The sequence below is a fragment of the Cordyceps fumosorosea genome (assembly GCF_001636725.1).
Source record: "Cordyceps fumosorosea ARSEF 2679 chromosome Unknown scaffold_4, whole genome shotgun sequence".
Lineage (NCBI taxonomy): Eukaryota > Fungi > Ascomycota > Sordariomycetes > Hypocreales > Cordycipitaceae > Cordyceps > Cordyceps fumosorosea.
Window position 1 is genome coordinate 1,345,690 of NW_017387304.1, and position 21,895 is coordinate 1,367,584.

Consider the following 21,895-nt stretch of genomic DNA (forward strand, 5'->3'; position numbering starts at 1 on the left):
TAAATAAATTACTTCATAGTCCGCCGACTTCCATCAAAAATCTCCCACAAGCTGTACTATCCAACTGAAACTCCTCATCACTCGAGCAGAACAACCGTATAATGGCTTTTAAGCTTTACATATTCAACTAAATGCATTCCAGCCCTGCAAAAATAGGCTAGATGGCTCGTATCCCACCAATTGCTCAACTCCTACCTCTGCCAGAGACATGCCGTACCATTCGGAGTCCGTAAAGAGATCAGTCTCTCTGGTGTACGGCACGGCCGCCACTTCGCTCAAGCCGACGTTTAGTGCAGAGGCATCACTGACCGAACCAGCGGCTGGATTGCCAGCTCCCATCGCATATTCTCCCAAGTTGCTACCTGCTTCTGGGGTAAAAGGGTGCGCCCCGCCGACGCTCTCGGTCTGACCGGGTGCGTCTCTCGTTCTTGACAGGGCCTCGTCCCTACTTCTTAGCAATGGTTGGCCTGATTGCGTATTAGCTTTCATTTAATTCTGTCATCGATATGGGGAGTTGCCCATACGTTCACGCGTGTTGGGCTTTTCGGATAATTTCGACAGGTAGGGCTGCAGTGCAGAGCTAAGTACCTCCCACTGTTTCCGGATACGTTAACACCATGTTCACAATCCCGCAATCCATCAGCTAAAGGATAGGTACTTGCCGGTTGCTGCACGGGTCTCCAGGAAGGCCTCAAGATGTCCAGCACTTGCACGATCTGTTTGGCGGCAAGTAATCTGTCGGTACGTTGATCTGTGTTGGTCGGTGTCTCCGTCACAACTTGGTTGCGTCGAGCAGCGTCTGTCGAGAGGAACACCATGCCAACGACGAATGCGCCGTAGCCAACAAGAGGAGGCAAACGCGAGACATCTTCGTCACCGCTAAGATAGGGCGCCAATAACTGCGCGAATTGGTCCGCATGCTTCAAGACCGTTTCTGCTGCCCGCACTTGTGCCTGACGATGGTTGTCGATGTAGCGATCGGCGGGGATGCCGGAGAAGAGGGGAACAAGCAGAGAGTGCAGAACGATCTGGCATTGGTGGTACACGGCATCGTGGAAAATGTGCAGGTTCTGGACTTCAATCGTATGCTCCTCTTGGGAAGTTGAGCGTCTAGCAGAAGTAGCGTCGTGGAAGAGTATTGTTGCCAATTGTGAGAAGTGATGGACAGATTTGACCTCACCGGTGGTGATTGCTGACGGGCGGTCTTTGCAGAGAAGCTGGACTTTTGCCCTGGGGTGCGCAGTAGTAGTGTTAGCATGAAATTCTCCTCTTTGAAATCAGGCAAGGCCCGTACCAAACTCCAACCATTTTGATGAAGGAACCTGCAGCAGTAGCTGGTCGACTATCCGTCGTCGCAGACTTGGGCTGCACCGAGATTGTGTGCCAATTCTTGTCCATGACCTGATTATGGTTCACTCTCCAGCCTCGGGAGCTAGAGGCAATAGTGCCTGGCAGTGGCAGCATGGCGGCTTCCTTCCACGCGGAGTCGATGTATGCCTGCGGCTCCATCACAATGCAGGTGGACAGCCAGCAGGCCCAGAAACATCGCCGGCCAAATTCGACTTCAATCAATTCGCTGGAGCCCTCATTCTCCTGAGAAAGTCTCTGGTTATATCCGAGCACTTGGCATGCTCGATACGCAAGAGCTGGGGTCCTGTTAGCATAGGTACGAGAACATCGACCCCAGGCACAAATTGGACGGTGCGCGTCATATGAAAACTGGAAGGCTTACATATGCATAAATCCCCCGAGATCGGTTGGCCGACGCCAAACCAATAGAGCTGTACGGTCTGTATTGCCTGAACCACCATGAGAGAAGGAGAGTGCATGACTAACTGCACGGCCTCGGCCATGGCAGCCTTGGCCCAAGGCAGCCCGCAGGGTTGGTATATACTGAGAACTCTTAGTTCCTCGCTTGAAGCTGTTGCAGATCTCCTCTCATCGATCCTTGGATGCAGAAAACTAGAGATGGTTGCGTTAGCGCAGCTCTTAAAATTCTTTGGTGCTGATGCGAGGCGAGCATACAGGGTGGCCATCGCAAACAGCGCTCGGAGAAGAGCTCGGTGAACCTTCCCCTCGATGTACTGTTGAAACAGGAGCGGCTTATGAAATGTGATGGACGCGTTATAAATGCGTGCAAAATATACTTCGAGCAGGGCAAGGCCAAGTGAGGTAGGTGGTAAAGGGGGCGGCTGGCTCGAATCGAGAGAAGACTCGCCTACGAGCCAGGCAGATTTGCGCAGCTGATTTTGATACGACTGATGAGCAGCAAGTCAGTACATCTCGACGACTGGTCCGGGTATATATGCATCCTCCCCCACCAGCACTTACACCAGAAAGGACAGGGTACTCGGTCGCTAAGCCAGTGATTGTGCTTCCTGCCGCATCATCACTTGACGCGACATTCTCCGTGGGGTTTACCGGAGTACCGAGTCTCGGGGCCGAAGATGGGGGAGCAGGACGGTCTCCAAGGTCCCCAGACAATAACGTCTCCCGCGACCCGGACGCTGCCCCCGGGCGAGCATCAGCACCGGCACCATTGCGGACGCCCTGGCCTCCTGCTCGCAACGGCCTCTGCTTGCGCTTGCCGCGCGGGCCACGACGGTCCGGCGGTGCTGGATAGGCACACGCGGCACCGAGGCGACTACACCGGCCACAAACGGGGTGTCCGCGGTCACACTTGAGCTGCCCCGGCCCGAATCGTTAGCCCTCTCGGCGGCACTGAAACGCACGGCTGCGTCGGAAAGATGCGCATACCTTTTGTTCCCGACAGCGGAAACAGGCTGTGATTGATGAATGCGATGACGAACGGCGGTCGCCTTCCTTGTCGCGCGTAGACTGCATGATGCATCGCTGCCAGCCTTGGGGGTGTTGTTAGTTCGGGCCGAAAAATATTTTCTGGGTCGGAGAGAGCCTTTTTGACTGGCATGTTCGGACCGGGCTCACGTGCAAGGCCTGTTCGTTAAGCTCCGAATCGGGCCGGTGGCTTAAAGATTTGGGTTTCAAACGTAGGGAAATTAATTGCAACTGAATTGCAATTGACTTCACAGTGAGTCTCGGATGAACATGATTGTCTATTCGAGGCGGAGCTGCCATTGGCAACTAAGGCGTAGGGGGAGTTGGCGTGAATCATAGGCCTCCGTGTGGGCAGAAACAACATTGATAACAGGTAAACATTCTCGTAAAATAAATAATATTATACGGAATCAATTAGGACATTATTTGAACCCCGAAATTGGCCTGCGGCTCACATTGGATTAGACTACGAAAATCTGTTGTCCACCTCGCACGGCTACATCGTTCGACATACCGTTGTCACAGAACTCCATCCATCTTAACTCGTCCCTGTATGCAGTACCCATTGGCAATTGGCCACTGTGGGCAATTGACGTCTTGTAGCGTCCTCTTTGTTATTCTGTCTTATGCAAAAAGAAAATCTCTTACGACTGCTCCCTCACTTCAGCTCCGCCGCTGCCGAATCCACCGTAATCTCAATCCTATCCGACTCGTACGTGCCCTGGTACGTATTCGGCCTCTCCGGGATGCGCTCCAGAAACTCCTCCGTGATCTCGCTCTTCCGCATCGCCACCACCGCGCGCCACGGGCCCCTCATCCGCGCAAAGAACCGAGCCCCCAGCTCCCCGTACGGCACGTAGGCCGCCCGCAGGGCAATGTCCTCCGAGACCACCGCGCCGCCGCCGCCAGGCACCTCCACCAAGTAGTCGACCTTGGGCGGCCATGGGCGGTTGGGCCGGATGGGGTCCACGGGCTGGACCGGCGCGGCGTCGGCGGGCGAGCTGGGCGTGAGCTCGACTAGCCCGAGCGCGATGGCGAGCGCGTCGACGGGCGAGTCGTAGTCGAGAAGGCACACGGCAAAGGGGTTGTTGTTGGTGATGGTGGCGCGCAGCGTCGGCGGGTGCGCGCCCGGGACTTGCGCCAGCGTCACGGCGAGCTGCGGGATGGGGTCGGCGGTGACAGCGGCGGAGGAGGCCATCTCGGCGAGTCTGATCTTGAAAGCGGGGGTCGAGTAGGCGAGGAGAGCGACGATGGCGATGATGCCGAGAATGAGACGGATGCGGTGATGAGGGGGTCCCGGCGCGAGCATTTGGTGGAGGGGGCTTGCTTTTTTCGTGGCTTCCTCAAGAATCTCGAGAGAACATGGCAATGAAGAATGCAGAAACAGAAACGCGAAGAAAACGATGGAGAACGGCGTCTCCGCGGGGGCGAAACGGATCTCAAGATAACCTTGTTTGTTATCCCGACCAGCTGCCTGAAATAGCGGTAGCGGCTTCTTTGAGTTGTATCGGTCGGGGGACTACCTATACTCAGAACTTGTCAAAATTTCGCCACCTCGCGGAGGCTACTTCCCATGGCAACACTTGAGCGGATGCAGTTGCGAAGAACTGGCCGTTTTTACAGCTCCAATCGATCAAGACCATGCCTAGAATTGCTCGACTGGCCGAGGGTCTTGAACTTTGAGACTTTTCTCATCCTCCTATCACTGAATGACTGCCGATCATCATGGCTAATTCGTCTCGGAGCCAGCTACCTTCCATTTTAGGAAGCCTAAAGCAGCAAGCTTGGTGCTACGATGGACGCATCATCATACAAACGAACGTGCGGCTTTATAGATTAATGATTAATATACTTCCGACCGGTCTGGCTTGAGGCCAGCGGGGTTCTATACAGTCTTGAGAATATGATGATTGTCTTGTAATTCATAAGTCATTCCAATAACACAGTAACAAAACAGCTGCAACCTCAGGTATCCCAACAAATAAAAAACGTCAACATCAAACAAAATAATTCGTTGCCAATTTGATTCCTATACATCCTGTGTATACCCAAAAAAATCGCATCGCTGCCCGTTCTATCTCTCACTCTCACGTGAGGCTGGTCAACATGGCGCGCAGCAGGCCAGGGTGTGGTGCTGGAAGATAACCAAAGTCAGCGGCCGGTCCGATGACAGAGAAAGGAATGTTGAAAAAGAAAACAAAGAATGAAGAATGTTTCGCACGCTGCATCGTGGATCCGAATCTATCTGTAGGCAGGCAGGCTAAGGGTGATCCTACCTTTCTTGTCCTTTTCGAGTCTCGCCGGCTTGGGGTGGCTGGTGATGCGATCAACGCGTTCTTCGTACACGACCAGTTGGCCATCCTCTGAACGCTCGGTGCGGATGATGTCGTACTCTTCCTCATCGCGGTGGTGGTGATGGTGGCGGTGCCTTCGCGAGCCTTCGTACTCTCGCTCCAGGGCACGAATCTCAGCACGAATGTCGGAACGTGCCCGGGAGCGCGAGCGCGAGCGGGTTCTCACAAGGGGACCAACTACCAGAGTGTCCTCTTCATAGTCGCCCCTGAGATAGCGAGGGTAATCTTCGCGGATGACCGTCTTGTCCACAACCTCCACGGTGGCACGGCCAGGGGAGCGTGGATGGGCGTCGACAATCATTGGGACATTCGATACCGGAGCGGGAGGTGGAGGAGCGGGGGCGGGAATGGGAACAGGCACGGGCGGAGCCGGAGCCTGGATATAGATGGGTTGCGGAGGAGGCGGAGCAGGTGCCGGAGTGATGATGACCTCTTGCTTGACCTCGTCATGATGCGGGGTATGACGCTCCTCACGGCGCTCCTCAATGATCTCGCCGCCGGAATTCGACTTTGGTGGTGGTGGTGCTGGCACAGTAATTTCTACCTCGGCTGTGGCTGTTAGCATGGTCCAGCGTGAAACGAGGGGTTAGATACTCACTCTTTGTGTATTCCTCGCTGAGTCGGAGTAACTCATCAATGTGTTCCTGGCCAAGGGCCTTTTGAATAATAATTGTAGTTCCCTGCGGTGGTTAGTGTTGGTAATGACAGAAGCTTTTGGTAGTGAACGAACCTCTTCCACGAAAGGGTATCCCAGGTCGATAATGACCTTGGTTGAGACGAGACGGGCGGGGATGCGAGTCTTGCCCTTCTTTGGGTACTCTGAGCGCACGCTGGTTCCACCGCCGCTGCGGCTGTGACTGGAAACGCTCCTGCTGCGCGACCTGGAGTGGTGACTGCGGCTGACCCGGGAGCCAGCCGGGCTGCGATCGCGCTCGATGGTGCGCTCGCGTACGACCTCGTGGAGATGCTCCGGTCGCTCAGAGCGGGGCGCGGGAGGAGGGTAAAACTCGTCCCGGTACGGGTCGCGGGAGGGCTCACGGTAAGACTCGCGATACGTGTCACGCTCGTCATACTCGTACCGGGACCTGGCGGGCGGAGGGGGCGAGCGGCGGACCAGAGGACCAGGCTCGGGGCGACGGTCGAAAATGTCACTCCTGGGCCGGCGGAACTCGCGCTCCCTCTCGTCCAAGGCGACCTGGCGCTCGAAGTCGCGGGCTAGGTGGTCGGCATAGCGGGGTTCCTCGTAGGCCGGGCGACGACGGTCAAAATCGGCATCGCGCTCATAGAAGCGGTCGCGCTCTTCTACTTCGGCGCCGCGGGCGCCGCGCATGTAGTAACGGTCGTCCTCGACAACTCGGTCGCGAGCGTATCCGCGGTCTCGGTCGCGGTCACGCTCATAGTCGCGATCACGCTCGTAGAAGTAACGGTCTTGCTCGTAACGGTCGCCACGACTCATGGTGGATGCGACGGTTGATGGCGTTGTAAGGCTTGGGTGAGGGGTTGACGACGGGAGGGGTAACTAGCAGATGATCTAGAGGGAGGCAGGGCAAACGGCGCCTAGCGGGCGGTGGTGGATGTAGTATATAAACGAGGGGCTGTTGGCACAAGACAAGCACGGGTACAGCCGTTGAAAGGAGAAGATAAAAACGAAACTAGGATGGGAAAAAAAGAGGGGGACGGGTGAGAGATGTGTAATGTGGGTTTGTTGGAAGAAAGTGAGTGCGCGGGCTGAAAAGCTGAGGAGGGCCAGCTGGTACAGTCGAGGCGTCCAAGTCAGTTGTCGTGAGCAAATCTAGAGCAAAGATGGATGACGTGAAGTGGCAGTGCGCGCCCCGCCCGCCACCCTTTGGGCTGTGGCGCTGCGGCCCCTTCTGGCGCCCGCCTCGAGCCGTGGTTTGAAGGGCAGACGGCGGTGCCAGAGTCCACTGGAGCCCACTGAAGCCCGCCAAGAGCCCCTTTGAAACCTGGAAAGTGCCGCGCCGTAAAATGTGGGTTCCAGGCTTTTTTTCAGGCTTCCAGGTGCTGGGGAGGCTCCTGAGTGCCTTGCCAACTTGTCCAGGTACGACGTCATGATGCACCAGCCACACCTCCTTACGGGGCCTTCTTCACAGATATCACAGATTCTTCTTCCCACATCTCTTCCCACATCATCTCAAATCACCAATCTTGCCTTGGGCTGCAGTAGTCAAACCCGCCCATTGCCACCCATCTGCTCTCCCCATCCTCGTACACCTTTTCGCTGCAACTCGCACCTGCAGCCAGCCCGCGCGCTCGTGCCCACCCACCACACCCTCCTCGTGACTTGGTTGGTCCCTTGCCTACGTCGTCTGGCCTTGTTTTCAATTTTTCAAACCCCGTCGTGTCCAAGGCTAAACTTGTCATCCCGTTAATGACTATGCGGCTTTAATTTCTCGACAGTCCAAGCATGACTCTTATCGCCTTGACCAACCAACCAACCCACCCCGGCCGTGTCGTTGGGCCGCTACTACTCCTCTACGAACCATCGGGCACGAAAAGAACTCTATAAGTGATATGGAGACAGCCATGCCAAACGTTGCCAAGCTCCTGGGCAATCAACTAGAAGTCAAAAACTAGCACTAGTCGTCCATGTGGTGGAAAATCTCCCGAGCCCGCCGCTGGCCCCCAACCCAATACCCGGACCCGGCCCTGCCGTGCAACGAAACCGGCTGCAGATCACAAATTGCCTTGCGTCCGTTGCCTATAGTTGGCCCAGGCACAGACGGTGCGCTTTGATTATTTGGCCCAATCTTCGTCCCAAAAACTGCCCAACCTCGTACCATTTAGGTGCCAATCGGCAAGCCCGGCGCCGGATATGCTGCCGATACTGCATGGGCCTTCCCGTTGCGTAGATGTCGCGATCAAACAGCCGCCTGACTACAACAATGGCGCTTGCTTGGGTAAGGGACTATACTCGGCCTGCACAGAGACTATTCGGGCTATACCAGGTAATGCCAAAGGGGAAAGCCGCAGCTTCGCTTAGGGAATGATCAATTTTAGATGAAGAGAACCAATGGGGCTAATGACACAGGGTCCTCTTTACACATGACGTACTCTGAACAGCTCCAACCCTTTTTCCAGCCCAATGTGCAATTTTCGAACCCTTCAACCTGATACCCGACTTGACTTTTTCCCTGAGAAATCTACCGATTGTTGCCTGTTGCCACGCCCCAGAAATATGCAGCCCAGGCTCCCAAAATGAGCGCGATCGTCGCACCAAAGCAGCACAAACTGACCTGCCGATTCCTCTCCGCATTCTCGTCGTGCTCAAACTTGTCCTTTCTTTCGTTGATCAGATGTCCCTTTGCCAGCCTCTGCTTCCTCGTCCACTGCAGGCGGCCGAGAATGACGTCAAACCGACTCCAAACCAGCAACACCAGAGCAACCGCGACGGAGCCCACCGACAAGAATACATAGACGACGACGACTCGATCGTAGCTGTTGTTATCGCGGTCTTGGATGACGCCCGTGATGATGCGGATGATGATGTTCATGCTGTTGTTGATGGCGTTCTTGATGGCGTACCCCGACCCGAAGACTTCTTGATACCACATTGTCGTGCGGATGCTGTCAATAATGACGGTTGGTCCGAGAGACGATGCGAATGCGTAGACGCCAAAGCTCGCCGCGGTGCCGCGCACAGTCGGCCCCCATGCCGCGAGGCACATGGAAAGAAGCATGCAAGTACCGCACACGACCATGATGCTGATGCGATTGCCCAGGACGTCGATGAAGACACCGAGAAGAGGCACGAAGAAGAATCCGAGGTACTGCGACATGGCCGAGTACCAGCCCGCCCTCTCGGCTGTGACGTTGAAGCGCTGCTGCGCGAGCTCCGTCGCGTTCTGTGTAAACACCGACGCCGTGGACGTTTGGAAGAGCGTAAACGCCGCGACGAGCCAAAACGACCACGGCAGGCGCAGCATCTTGCCCCATTCAAACTTCTTGTTGCTCTCCGTGAGGGCCTCGCCCGTGGCCGGGTCCGCCGACGGCGCGTACGTGCGGTGGCACCAGCGCGTGAACCACCAAAAAACGAACGTGGCCACGTTGGTGAAGAGGTTCATGAAGACGGCGCACCAGTACACCCACGAGAAGTCGCCGGTGCGGCGGGCGATGACGTTTGCGGTAGCCTTGCCGACGAAGCCGCCGATCTTTCCGAGGCCGAGCTCGAGACCGAGCGTGGCGGCGAAGCCGTTGGAGGGCGCGAACCACGAGGAGAAGACCTTGTACTGGGCGACCTGCGTGGCGATGTCGCCGAGAGCCTGCACGACGACACCACCAATCATGAACCGGTAGCTACGGACGGTGGCGGCGGCGGCGATGAGGATGGCGCCGAGGGAGTAGACGGCGTTGCCGTAGAGGAGAGCGTTGGCGCCGCCGACGCGGTCGGTGACGACGCCGCTGAAGAGGATGAGGGCCGTCTTCATGAAGTCCTCGCTGGCCTCGAGGACTGCGTACTGGGCATTGTTGATGTGAAGTTTCTAAGGGCGGGGGTGTGAGTGTACACGAAGATATAAGTTGGGTTGCTGGGAATTAAGAAATGAATGGTACCTTCTTGATGGTGCTCTTCATCGCACCCGTGACACCACTGCTCCAGTGCGAGCCGAAGCCGATGAGACTGACGAGCACAACGGCGATGAGCTTGATGCGTAGCGGGATAGCCGTCTCGCGGTTCGTTGCCGATGACGACGGCCGATCGTCCGCCCGCGGCTGCTCATGGTCGCTGTCGACGGGGACGACGTCTGTCGCAGTCTCGTTCTTCATCGTAAGCAGAAGATGGAAAGGGCTGCGGGAAGCCGAGGCATGGCAGCGGAGGAGGGGACGTCGCAACGTTTATACTTGGTCGATCAGGACATGCAGGTCATTTATTTTTTGCCTCTGGTTATCTGATCTGATTGGTAAGATAACGGCAGTTTGTTGCCAAGACATGATGAACCCTCCTCTCGTTAGCGAAATAGGCTCGCGATGGGGTTCGCCATCCCACTTCTCGCGTGGGTTTGTGGGAATTGCACAGGGATTATTCTATGGACTTTTGGAAGGACAGCAAGTTTAAAATTTGGGAAATTGAAGGAAAGCCCACGTGGATTTGGAGCCTCTCTCCGGAGCGTGGCTTGCACAGGTCTATCCTGTCGGAAATACGAAACTTGGTGGGGGGGTTTTGGAGCCATTCATCCATATGCACCAGTATTCCTAACGGGCCGTTTTCTAAAGTCGGATTTACGAGAGAACTATAACTGCAACTCTGAAAGGGTAGGTACGACGCTGGCATCTTCAGGTGAGGTGCAATAAATGCTGCAGGAGCGGAATCCAGGCAAGGCTGCATATTTTCCGAGGAGAAATTGCCAAGCCAAGTCCGCCCCAGCCACTGGTTCGACGTTGCCAAGAGATGCTGCCAATAAATGTCTCGTCCAGTCTGGTCTTTTTCTTCATAGAGCCCCGTCACGTCGCAGTATTCCACGAATAATACTGTTTCTCAGTCGTGAGGATTTGCGATGGTGGCTGTTGCCCAGAGCAGCCCTATACAGAGAAAGCAGCCCGGCCAACTGCACAGTCAATCTAGTCGTCGCCGAGCACGCTCGATTTTATCAGTTTAGTCCTAGGGCATATGAATTCGAGATAATGGTCCCAACAGAGCCACCGAGAAACGTAGAAGTGAGGAGTTGGCCCAACCGACCAATTTTCTAGAAAGATAAAGAGGACAAACAACCTTGTTGACTCCGCGCTCCACGCGACCATCCCTCACCGGCTCTGATAGAGGATGGAGCTCAAAGAGAACTCGGGCCAACTGTAAGTTTAAGCTTCCACCCATACGTTTTATTAGGTGGGTCGATAATGGAACTATTAAAGTGCCAATATTCGTCGTCGTGACAGAAACGGAACCAAGGTTGTTCGCATACAGGAGTGGCGAACTCGGTGAGTGCTTCCGAAGCAAGCTATGGATTTATATCTCATTCTTCTCTTATAACTCATCAAAGGGTTGGGTTCTTGAATCTTGCATTCAATAAAGTGGACTACCAGACCAGACCAAATCACAGGCAAGCTTTCTCGATTGCGTGTTGACAGTTTTTTCAAGTTCCGGTTCAGGTGTACCACCGGAATGGTTCGTTTTGTTGATAATGGCAGACAAAGGTATTATTAGAGGATTGTATCAGAGCCGCTATTTTTTTTATATTCACTAGTGAACGCCGCCGCTCTCCGAAAGTACGCCGATCTTTGTCGACGGCATTCCTCGAGTGGCCCTGGCTGTCATGATAATACAACAATATTCTAATAGCACACGGCAAACAACGCCATTACCGTTCCCATAATCCATGCGGGAGCCAGCAAGGAAGCGCCACTGGAGCCGCTGGGGGACGCGGCCGTCTGAGAGCTGGTCGGGCTTGCAGTCGAGCTTCCCGCCGAAGTCGACGTCCCGTTGCCGCCGTTCTGGCAGTTGGCCTCGGAAAAGTAGTCCGTCGTCGCGTTGAACGTGCTGCTAAACGTCGACACGTACGGCTGCGCCAGCGGCTGCAGCGTCTTGGGCAGCTTCGTCAGGGCCTCGTCCACCAGCGCCTGCGCGCTCGGGCTAATCTCCGCGAGCTTCCCCCGCACCGCGTCGCACTCGCCCGCCGCCTCCACGACGCCGCGCTTCGCCTTGATGTCGTCGGTGAGCGCCTGGCTCTTGGTGCTGAGCGCGCCGAGGTCCGACGCGAGCGGGCCCGCGTCGCCGGCGCTGAGGTTGGGCAGGGAAGCGATGGTCGACTTGCCGGCGTCGAGGGCCCGCACGAGCGCGTCGGAGGCGTCGAGGACGGGCTGCTTGTCGCTGCCGGCGCTGGTGTAGGCCTGCACGGCCGAGTCGAGGTTGTCGACGGCGGCGGTGATGTTCTTGATGACGGTCTTGTAGGGCGCGGCGTCGCGCTCGACGACGAGGGTGGCCGAGGCGGTGATGGCGACGAGGCCGAGGCTCAGGAGGGTTGCGCACTTCATCGTGTCCTTTGTCTTGTTGAATGGAGGAGGGGAAAGGACGAAGACGAAGGCGGGAGGGGAGGGAAGGCGTGCGCGTCGCGGCCAAGACTGACTTGAGCCGCTCACTAGGCTGGAGCTTAAACTCGAAGAAGCAAAATCGAGACAGCCTGATTGATGATGATCTAAGCAGTGATGACGTCAGGAGGATGGCCGCTTCATGAATTGAAAGGCATTACTTAGTCAGAACTGATAGATGTATCTTCTGCGTTTATTAATTTGGCTAGACGGTGTTTTTTGAAATGCTCAGATAGGGCATTTTACAGACGTTCAATTTCGCTGTTCAAGTTGTTGGGCTGTCAAAGCGATTCCCTCCCCACTGTGGCGATGCTTTCATTAGCCGTCTTCGGCAAAAATATTGAACCTTCCTCGTGGTTGTTCCAGGTTTATTTCGGGTCAATTGGCCAAGATTCAGAGCCAATCATGCTCCAGACTTTCAAACGGTATTAGTTCTACTAATCAAGGCACTCTAGAAGCATCGACAGCTCCTCGCCGCAATGCACCGGGCGCGACACTGCCATGATCCCCGGACGTGCATGATCTACAGGCATATAGCCGCCCTAAACCCGAACCAGCCGGTGTTAGAAGCAGCAGCACCGAGTACGTCGAAAGGTGTCGCAAACTTACCGGCTTGTGATGTCAAGGGCCTGGGTCACCCCGGCTCGGGCCAGACCATGCGGGAGGGTCACTTTGCTGGACCCCCGACGGGAATCTTTGCATGGAGAGGAGTCAATCGGATCTCGCGAGTCGCACGTTGAACACGAAGCTGGCGGCAGACCTTCTGGTGGCTACCTGACTGCCGAGGATAGGGTTCCCGAGTTCGTTGAGAGGGTAGCCGTTGAGAGACGCCGAGCTACTCGAAAACCGGCTTTCGAAGTGTGTAGATACATTCCCTATCGATCATCCCAAATTACATCTGTATAGGTCTTTTGAGTATTTTTTTTTTATTTCATAGTTGGTCTATGTATTCGTCATGTACAAGTGGCTTATCATGCTGTCTATAGTCTATTGGTTCATATATCTTTAGTTGACGTACTTGAACGTCTCGGTGGGGGGCAGCTTGGGGGGCACGGCGTCGTTGTGAGCGGCCGGCTCATCGCCGTAGTTGAGGTGAGCGCGCAGCTTGTAGCTGGCGGGGACGTCGAGGAACTTCTTGAGCGCCTCCTCGACGGGGGGGATGCCGTTCATGTGCTGGAGGTTGGCGCCGAGACCCTCGAGCTCGAGGGCGGTCCAGACGAGGATCTGGTTCATACCAGTGGCGTGCTCGCCAAAGGACTCGAACATGTGGGCGAAGGAAGCGTGAGTCTTCTTGGCGTCCTCGGTGATGTTGGTGTCCTCCCAGAAGACGACCTGTTGTTGTTGCGTTAGTGGTGCATGTTCAGATGAAATCGGTGTTACATTTTGGGCGGGGACGTACCGAGCCGTAGGAGGCCTTGTGCGACTGCAGGATGCCGCTCATCTTGTCCCACACAGCCGCGCCGGCGCCCTTGAGGATGGGCTCGGCCGTGTTGATGACGATGTCCCAGAACTGCTTGTGCTTCTCGCCGGTGACGAGGGTGACGCGGACGGGCTGGGTGTTGTACGAGGAGGGGGCGAAGGCGAGGACCTCCTCGATAATCTCCTTGACGCGGCTATCCGAGACCTTGGACGTGCCCTTGAGGCCGTAGACGGAGCGGCGGTACTTGGCGGCGGCGAGCCAGTCGTTGGTGGACACCTTGGGGGCGGACATTTTGATGTAGATTGCGATGAGAGTTGTAAGTGTCAAGAGGATGATGTTGATGATGCTGGAATAGCGAGGCATTTTCTCTTTCGACTGAGCGGTCGCCTTGCCCCTACTTATACCTCTGGGCATCTGAAGCGGAACCGCTCGGAAATCGGGGGACGTCGCAGGTTCTCACACACTGACAAGCCCACAGGTGCCCCAGGTGCCGCTTTTCCAGCATGATTGATCATCAAGGGAGGTGACAACAGATTTTTTTGACTTTGGTAGCGTCTCGGCAGAAAGAGATGGACCCGGGGCAACCGCATGGTTGATGGCGTGCCTGCCGCGCGCTACGCACGAGTCGGAGTTTAGAAAACGTCCAACAGCTTTTGTCATGATTTCATCAGCAAAAGAAACCCCCATTGCCAAAGGGTCTGGAGGGGTCAAGAGGGGTCCCAAACGCCTAAGTGGGATGCTTTTGGTGGGCTTCGTGATACACTCCGCACTATTCCAGTTGGGAAAATTATTAATAATAGTTGGGTAGTCCCCGCCGGCCCCACATCTGCCTTTGCTTAGTTGACATTGGTAAGCGGCAGATTCTGCTTGCCACCTTATCAGCCGTCCCAAACAAAAGAAAAGAAGCCGCTGACTGGTACTTCTAGTTCGTATTGGTAAAATTCGCCTTGTCCCGGTTTCTGAAAGGCACGTCCCTAGTCGCTATGGTTTACCTATTCAAGCAGTCTGCAGATACACCATTGGCCGCCACCTGCTACCGGGCTACGGACTGCTACCCTGCAGAGCTGCATCGATCTCTTGGCGTCTTGTTCGTGCATGCCGTTGGGCTAGATGTGTGTCTAAAAAGGGTTATGGCTTGTATATGCCAAGGTAAATCTTGAGTTGCTGTTGCTTCGATTTTACTAGGTTGCTTTGCAGTGTCTCTCACTGCATAGCGAGCTAGTTGACTAAAGCAACTTGCAATGATTCTATCCCCGACTTTATTGCAACTACGATGTGCAAACAAGATCAGCGAAGGCTTTATTGGAGAATACCATATTCTAATTCAAAGCCATAGATTTTTTATCATCAATCAAACCACAAGCTGCTGCAGTGAATCAACAAGTAATATTGTTGGTGCACCCACTCCCTACCTATGTACATACATAGCTTACGTGTTGGGCCGAGCTTCTTGCGTGCATGAACCTCTGATATAAATCCTCACCCAGTATGAACTGCAATTACCCCACAATGGAGAACCAGATCGAGCTAGTTCTCAAACTTGACGGTCCGGTAGTTAAAAGCTTAGCGTTCAACAATCTATGCTTGTTATGGATGTTGGCGCTGCGGCAGCCTGATTAACATCAACGGGTACAGCAAGCGATTGCGCGTCCATAGTGTACCTCTCTATCCCTCAGCCGACTGGCGAGGGTGAAGAAAATCAGACTCGTCTTCATCATTATCATCTCGAGAGATTACGAGTTTCTAAGACAGCCGGACTCAAATGCACATCTCAAAAGTTGCCCTCACGGCCCTTGCCAGCGGTGCTGCTGCTCAGCTTGTCCTGCCCATTGGCCCCTACGGCGCTCGACTCAAGGCTGCGAGTGCCATCGGCTCCAAACACCATGTCGATTTCGGGACTCAATCCCAGCGGCCCTTAAGCGGCGGCCGTAAGCTGGGCTCCTCCTTCGCGGCCGACGACCTCCCGGCCTACAAGCACGGCCGGCACGCCCTCGTTGAGCAGGACGGCTCCGTGTGCCCTTCATACGGCGAGAAGCAGTGGACCGGTACCATTGACGTGACCGACACGCGTCGCCTGTTCTTCTGGGCGTTTGAGAGCCGCAATGATCCGGCCAACGACCCCGTCGTCTTCTGGATGAACGGCGGGCCGGGCGGGTCATCCATGACGGGCGCCTTCACCGAGATGGGCGCGTGCATGTTCCGCAACGGCAGCGCGACCCCGGAGCCGAACCCGTGGTCGTGGAACAACAACGCCACGGTCGTGTTCCTCGACCAGCCTGCCAGCGTTGGATTCTCCAGCATCGCCCCGGGCGGAAAGCTGCCCACGGTGGACGAGGACGGCGCAGAGGACTTTCAAGAGTTTCTCAACATCTTGTTCCGGGATGTGTTTCCGGAGAAGGCGCACTTGCCTATTCACATCGCGGCTGAATCCTACGGTGGTCATTATGGCCCGACGTACGTCTATCATATCCTGGAGTCCCGCCGATACAATGCGCCGACGGCCTTTTGGGGCAACATCACATCCATGATCCTGATTGATGCCGTACTCGATTTTGGTGGACCTTTCGGGGGATCCTATGAGCTGTTTTGCAAGGACAAGCGTGGAGCTGGAATTTTGACGGAAGAGCAATGCGAGAAGATGCTGGCGGCCCTGCCAGGCTATGAGAAGCTTGCCCGGCAATGCGAGCAATCACTCGATGCCAACGTTTGCGCGGGTGTACTCGCTTACGCCGAGGAGAAGATCACCGTTTACTATGACCAGTTGGTTGACAAGGGTGAACGCAACCCATATCATAGTAAGCCTTTCTCAAGTCACCCAACCAGCATAACTGGGAAGCAACGATCTCGCCAATTATGAGCGCTAACTGTATTCAAGTCCACCGCCGTTGCCTGAGTCACCCTCTCTGCCCGAACCCAGAGATGGGCAACTTTACCGAGTATCTGAATCGCAAAGAAGTGAAAAAGGCGCTCAGGTTCCCCAAGTCCTTTACCTTCCACGACGTGAACATGGAGCTCAACTCAGCCTACACCGCGTCCGGCTCGGCCTGCATTCCCACCACACCCAAGGTCGCAGACATCCTCGACGCTTACAAGACGCCCAAGTTCGTTGATGACGGCAAGAGCATCGGGGATATCCGCATCATGGCCCTGAACGGGAACCTTGATGCCGGCATCAACACGCACGGCAACATTGCCCAGTATGAGCGCATCATCTGGAGCCGCATGGGCGAGTATCGTGCCGCCGATTGGCACAACCTCGAAAAAGCAGAGGTCAAGGGAACGGGATCATGGAAGGGAACCAAGGATGGAAGACTGGTATTCATGGCTGTGGATGATGCGGGACACATGGTACCTGGCGACGTCCCTGAGGCGAGCTACCATATTCTGCAGCGATGGCTACACAATGAATGGCGATAATAAAGCAAGCTTGCATATAGTCCGAGTTTTATAATGCAGCATATAAATAAATGTCCGTGCTTTTCCGTATAGAGTGGAAATTACCCCGGATTTCAGTGATGAACCGCTAGTCAGCGGGATCACGGCCCAACTTTGGCATAATGCAGCCGGCGCTATTCACCATTGAGACGGTGGCGACCGCCACAATTGCCTCCTCTTTTATAGTTAAGCTAATAATGGGACTTTTTTTTATAAATCGGCATGGACGGACTCATCTTCATCTGATGTCTAGTAGCCGTCGCTCCATCATCACACCCCAAACCACGGCCACGGCCTGTCCATCCTCACCATGGAAGCGCTTTGGAAGCACATCGTGGCGACCTACAACCCGCACGTCATCGACATCGTGGGCGGCCAGCTGGTCCAGCTCGTCTTCTGGTGGCTGCCGTCGCTCCTCTACATCTCGCTCGACGCGCTCGCGCCGTCCTTCTCCGCCACGCACAAGATCCAGCCGGCGCCGAAGCAACCAACTCGGGCCGATATCGCGCACGCCGCCGGCATCGCACTCCGGAACCAAGCCATCGTCCTGGCTCTCCAAGTCGCCGCCGCCGCCGCAGCCACCCACTCCGGCCAACCCCCCGTCTTCCGCGTGACCGCCGAGCTGCCGTCGCTGGGGGAAGTCGCGCGGGACCTCGTGGCGGCGGCGCTCGCGCGCGAGGCGCTCTTCTACTACGCGCACCGGCTGCTGCACTGGCGGCCGCTGTACCGGCGCGTGCACAAGACGCACCACCGGTTCACGGCCCCCGTCGCGCTGGCATCGCAGTACGCGCACCCGCTGGAGCACGTCGTCGCCAACGCGCTGCCGATCGCGCTGCCGCCGGCGCTGCTGCGCGCGCACGTCCTGACGCTCTGGGTGTTTGTGGCCTTGCAGCTGGTCGAGACGGCGACGGTGCACAGCGGCTACGACTTCTTCGGCGGCCTGGCGCGGAAGCACGATAGGCATCACGAGCGGTTCGACGTGTACTTTGGTGGCATCGGGTTGCTGGACTGGCTTCACGGGACGGACGAGGCGGATCGGGCGGATAAGGCGAAAAAGAAGAAGAAGCAGTAGCCTGTGAGCATTATGCTGGCGGTTTATTAAGACAGGGCGATGACCTGTTGGCTGTTGGGCAATGTCTGTTAGCTGCGAATCTGCGTTTTCAGTTGCATAAAAAGAAACTGGTTTTTTCTTTCGAAAAAACAAACAAACAAACAGACAAAGGATAATCGTTCTTGAAAGCTTGCGAAAGCTGCAATATTCATCAGCTAGGTTGTAACGTAGTATGCTACATTGTTCTGTCGGCCAAGTTGCACCACTTTGACGGGTTGGATCACAATCTGGCACTACAAATAATACGTACAGAGAGAATAATACCCAAATTACCATTTCTTTTTAGCATCACCTACGGATGAAGTCATTATCCAATCTAATTCGCCAACGCCCAATGCTCTCCGGGACTTCGGCAAGTCGGGCGCTTAATCCTCAACGCAGATTCGCCGGCTCCAAGTGGGTGGACGGGACAATCTGCAGCCATCGGCCAGGGTCTCCGGGGCTGTGCAGAAAAGACAACACCAGACCGAACCAAGATGTCTATCCTCATGCCCCAGACAGATGTGATCAAGTTCCGCGGTGGAGCTTGCCTTGCATCCGGGCGCCTGCTCGATGCATCCGCCCGACAGTTATGGCTACTCTGTGATGGTGGGTGACTGGTAAGCATGCAGCATAGTGGGATGGATGATTGATGAAAAGCCCTGCTGGTGCCGCGTCGATGGTCGAGAGCCTTTCCCCTGCCATCTTTTGTTTTCCTTCTCGATGCTCGCTGTGCGAGGCTCGGCAAATTCTATCAAGAAGCCCGCCGTTCAAGACTCAGTCAGCTAGGCTGACCCCCGATCGAATCTGTGACCCTACGTCGTCGCCCTCGTCGAGACCTGAGATACGCAGTCACCATGATTCCCTTCTCCCACGGCACCAAGCTGTACATGGCAGCGACGGTTCTCCAATTGGCCACATTCTTCCTCCTTGCCTTCGTCACCGTCTTGCAGTTCTGCTTCGTCCGCCGCCATGGCGACGCCGCCCGCACCTGGGTCAAATGGGCTCGTTACTCGCTCGCCCTCTTCACCTTGTAAGTCAAGTCAATTTCAATCCCCGCCGCGTGCATGCTGACCAAGCGCGCCCAAAGCACACTGTTCGTCCTCTGCGGCGGCCTGATCATCGCAACCGTCTACAGCCGCTTCACCGACCGCCACATCGAGTTCTTTCAGTCTGAGCAGGAGGGCCTCACCCAGGCGCGCGGCTTCCTCGACGCCATCTGGATGCTCTGCGAGGCCGGCGTCCGCGTGCTCCTCCTCGCCACCTTTGTGTCGCTTGCTGCGGGCCTTGCTGCGGCGCGCTCGACCGGCGGCACCGGCGAGGTGCCGGCGGGCTGGGCCAAGATGTCGTTGCCCGCGTGGGGTGCCGGAGGCCTGACGTTTGTGCTCGCGATCGGCTTGTTTGGCGTGCGCTGCTACTACTGGGCGCACGTCTTCGATGAAGCCAAGGCTCGGGCGCCTTCAATGGCCGGACGACGCTCGGTGAGCGACTTGTATGGCGTTGACGCGGTGGATCTGCACAACATTGAGAACGTGACGAGCGATATCGACTTTGCGCTCAACTGCATCTGGCTCCTCCTGTCCATGCTGGTCTTGGGCCAGGCTGTCCGGACGCGGGCGCTGAGCCAGTCGGCGCCTCATACTCGACCGGTACGAATTCCCAGCCAGGGAACACATACTAAACTCTCATGCTGACAAGTTTATCTCACAGGCTTCCAACTATTTCCTCGCCTGCGCTATTCTCTTCGCGGCGCAGCCCCTTTACAACATCATCATCTTGATCATGTTCTACCTCAACTCGTCCGATGTGCCGGGTGTAGAGGCTACCATTGTCACGGGCGTCCTCTTCCGCACGTGGCCGTACGCCACGATCCTGCTGATTCTGTTTGTCCTCGGACGCAAGAAGATTGGCGGCGTGTGGTCGAAGCAGCAGACATTCCTGACCAAAGAAGCCGCCGCTGGCGAGACGGTATATCAGACGCCGTGGGGATACCAGGTCACTCACCAGACTGCACCGCAGCAGGCCCCGACGTCGAGTGCGCAGGCGCAACTGGAAAATTACTATGCGCAGCCTCAGCAGGACATGCAGTTCCAGCAGCAGCAGTATCAGCAACAGCAGTACCAGCAACAGCAGCAGCAGCAATATCAGCAACAGCAGTACCAGCAACAACAGCAGCAGCAGCAGCAGCCACACTATGGCTAACAGACTGGCTTGGAAGAAGTTGGAACAAGGATGACGGGATATGACCCGAGACTGATGATTTGAGCCGAAGAAAAAAAGACGAAGAGTTGAATATTGCTCGCAAATTAATGATACCAATTTGATACCGAAGACCTTGCTGGTGGCAGCTGGTGGTATTGCAAGGCAAACCCGATCTGCCAGCGCCGCAGCCACATTGATGGAAGTTTTCTGCCAGAATATTTATTTAAAATTTTATTCCCATCTTCTCGTTGACTGGCCCTACCCGCCTCTTCGTGCAGCAGACTGACCACATCTTGAAGGCTATTTATATACTCATAGACGTTTCCCCTCAACCGCCTTGCGTACCACCACTGAAGTCATGGCTCAAGGGGATATCCCACGCTACGCTGCGTGCCACCGGAGGACCTGAGAAGTTGGAGAGGCGGCTGGGATGCTGAGCTTGCGGAACCCCGGCGCTGGGTAGCGTTGAGATTGCGCGTCACCGCCGTGGGTTAGTGGGGGGATGGGATGCGACGGTGTTAGGAATCGTTCGTTACTGGTAACTTAGTTCAAACAGAGACGCAAGTGGTGCACGGAGCGGAGCGGGAACAACACAAAGCTAGTAGAGTTGGGGCAACTATCTAGCGTCAACCAGGTGCCTGGTATTGTGAGACTTGCCGAGAGGAAACATATTTCGCAGGAGGGCCTGTATTTGGTGTTTGGAAGTTGGAACAATTTTCTGACTTGTAACTTGTCCCGAGCGAGAGAAAATAATTCGACGCAGCCACACACCACAAGTCGGTCAAGCCACAATGGCGGTGCTTGGGGAACAAGGTTTCGCGGGCTAGCGTTTGACATGCAACGGCCAGGCGGTTTTGTGCAACCTGATAACCACTGCAGCAGCATCCGCAGACTGGTTTATTGGAACACAGCAGAGATCGATCTCAGCTCGCCCGCTTCATTACGTTACACAGAAAAAAGAGAATAAATAGGGGGATTCTTTGAATCAAGGTAGAAGAATCAATGGCTTCGCGGAGTGCGTCTTTTTGCCGCTACTGGCATGGCAAGTCGTCTCGCCAAGAGAATTCTGGAGCTGGCCCCTCACTGTAGAGGATCTATACAGGGGTTTCTAGTGGACAGAGAGCGCATTGGCAAGCCCTCTTTCCACCAGTTAGCGTGTTGGACGGCCCTTGTCTACGGAGACTTGGAGGGGCCATGGCCATGGGGGCTCGGGAGGGAGAGGCTGCAGCACATTGTGCAGCATCGGTGCCAGGCCTCGAGGCGCAGCAAGGACCGTCTCCCTCCCCCAGGCCTGCCCGTTTGCTGGGCTGCCAAGATTTCCGAGGTACCATCTTGCAATCTTGCTCTGTCCTTGCACAATCCATCGTTCGTCGGTTTTTTTCTTCTCATCATCATCCATCGAGACGGAAACAGCCGCGGCAACCTAGCTCTCGCTCGACGAACAGCGGCATCTCAGCGTCTTCTCCACCGTATTCGTACAATCAACGCCGCAGGTCTCCCGTCCGCGTCCGACGCCCGAGCCCGACGAGAAGCCCGTCTTTGTCCCTGCCCATAGTCGCC

General features: G+C 55.7%; 9 protein-coding genes across 9 annotated transcripts; 3 read left to right on the forward strand and 6 right to left on the reverse strand.

Moving 5' to 3' along the window:
• Nucleotides 1-123: 123 nt before the first annotated feature.
• ISF_02606 (Fungal transcriptional regulatory protein) lies at nucleotides 124-2,844 on the reverse strand (the record flags this gene model as incomplete). Its single annotated transcript, XM_018846212.1, has 5 exons — nucleotides 124-467; nucleotides 659-1,230; nucleotides 1,295-1,646; nucleotides 2,507-2,734; nucleotides 2,811-2,844. 5 exons carry the CDS (start codon nucleotides 2,842-2,844, stop codon nucleotides 124-126), a joined length of 1,530 nt encoding a protein of 509 aa, XP_018706919.1.
• A 610-nt stretch (nucleotides 2,845-3,454) lies between these two features.
• On the reverse strand, nucleotides 3,455-4,105 carry ISF_02607 (hypothetical protein; the record flags this gene model as incomplete). The annotated part of the gene is made up of 1 exon (XM_018846213.1): nucleotides 3,455-4,105. The coding sequence occupies one exon, from the start codon at nucleotides 4,103-4,105 to the stop codon at nucleotides 3,455-3,457; it is 651 nt and encodes a 216-aa protein (XP_018706920.1).
• A 778-nt stretch (nucleotides 4,106-4,883) lies between these two features.
• ISF_02608 (hypothetical protein) lies at nucleotides 4,884-6,606 on the reverse strand (the record flags this gene model as incomplete). Its single annotated transcript, XM_018846214.1, has 4 exons — nucleotides 4,884-4,930; nucleotides 5,073-5,705; nucleotides 5,749-5,830; nucleotides 5,881-6,606. The coding sequence occupies 4 exons, from the start codon at nucleotides 6,604-6,606 to the stop codon at nucleotides 4,884-4,886; spliced, it is 1,488 nt and encodes a 495-aa protein (XP_018706921.1).
• Nucleotides 6,607-8,311: 1,705 nt separating this feature from the next.
• Nucleotides 8,312-9,932, reverse strand: ISF_02609 (MFS transporter; the record flags this gene model as incomplete). Its single annotated transcript, XM_018846215.1, has 2 exons — nucleotides 8,312-9,649; nucleotides 9,720-9,932. The coding sequence occupies 2 exons, from the start codon at nucleotides 9,930-9,932 to the stop codon at nucleotides 8,312-8,314; spliced, it is 1,551 nt and encodes a 516-aa protein (XP_018706922.1).
• A 1,503-nt stretch (nucleotides 9,933-11,435) lies between these two features.
• On the reverse strand, nucleotides 11,436-12,134 carry ISF_02610 (Cell wall galactomannoprotein; the record flags this gene model as incomplete). The annotated part of the gene is made up of 1 exon (XM_018846216.1): nucleotides 11,436-12,134. The coding sequence occupies one exon, from the start codon at nucleotides 12,132-12,134 to the stop codon at nucleotides 11,436-11,438; it is 699 nt and encodes a 232-aa protein (XP_018706923.1).
• Nucleotides 12,135-13,193: 1,059 nt separating this feature from the next.
• ISF_02611 (nitroreductase family protein) lies at nucleotides 13,194-13,899 on the reverse strand (the record flags this gene model as incomplete). The annotated part of the gene is made up of 2 exons (XM_018846217.1): nucleotides 13,194-13,520; nucleotides 13,588-13,899. The coding sequence occupies 2 exons, from the start codon at nucleotides 13,897-13,899 to the stop codon at nucleotides 13,194-13,196; spliced, it is 639 nt and encodes a 212-aa protein (XP_018706924.1).
• Nucleotides 13,900-15,370: 1,471 nt separating this feature from the next.
• Nucleotides 15,371-17,025, forward strand: ISF_02612 (Peptidase S10, serine carboxypeptidase; the record flags this gene model as incomplete). The annotated part of the gene is made up of 2 exons (XM_018846218.1): nucleotides 15,371-16,403; nucleotides 16,484-17,025. The coding sequence occupies 2 exons, from the start codon at nucleotides 15,371-15,373 to the stop codon at nucleotides 17,023-17,025; spliced, it is 1,575 nt and encodes a 524-aa protein (XP_018706925.1).
• A 328-nt stretch (nucleotides 17,026-17,353) lies between these two features.
• ISF_02613 (Fatty acid hydroxylase) lies at nucleotides 17,354-18,115 on the forward strand (the record flags this gene model as incomplete). The annotated part of the gene is made up of 1 exon (XM_018846219.1): nucleotides 17,354-18,115. The coding sequence occupies one exon, from the start codon at nucleotides 17,354-17,356 to the stop codon at nucleotides 18,113-18,115; it is 762 nt and encodes a 253-aa protein (XP_018706926.1).
• Nucleotides 18,116-18,990: 875 nt separating this feature from the next.
• On the forward strand, nucleotides 18,991-20,335 carry ISF_02614 (hypothetical protein; the record flags this gene model as incomplete). The annotated part of the gene is made up of 3 exons (XM_018846220.1): nucleotides 18,991-19,166; nucleotides 19,224-19,782; nucleotides 19,844-20,335. The coding sequence occupies 3 exons, from the start codon at nucleotides 18,991-18,993 to the stop codon at nucleotides 20,333-20,335; spliced, it is 1,227 nt and encodes a 408-aa protein (XP_018706927.1).
• Nucleotides 20,336-21,895: the final 1,560 nt, after the last annotated feature.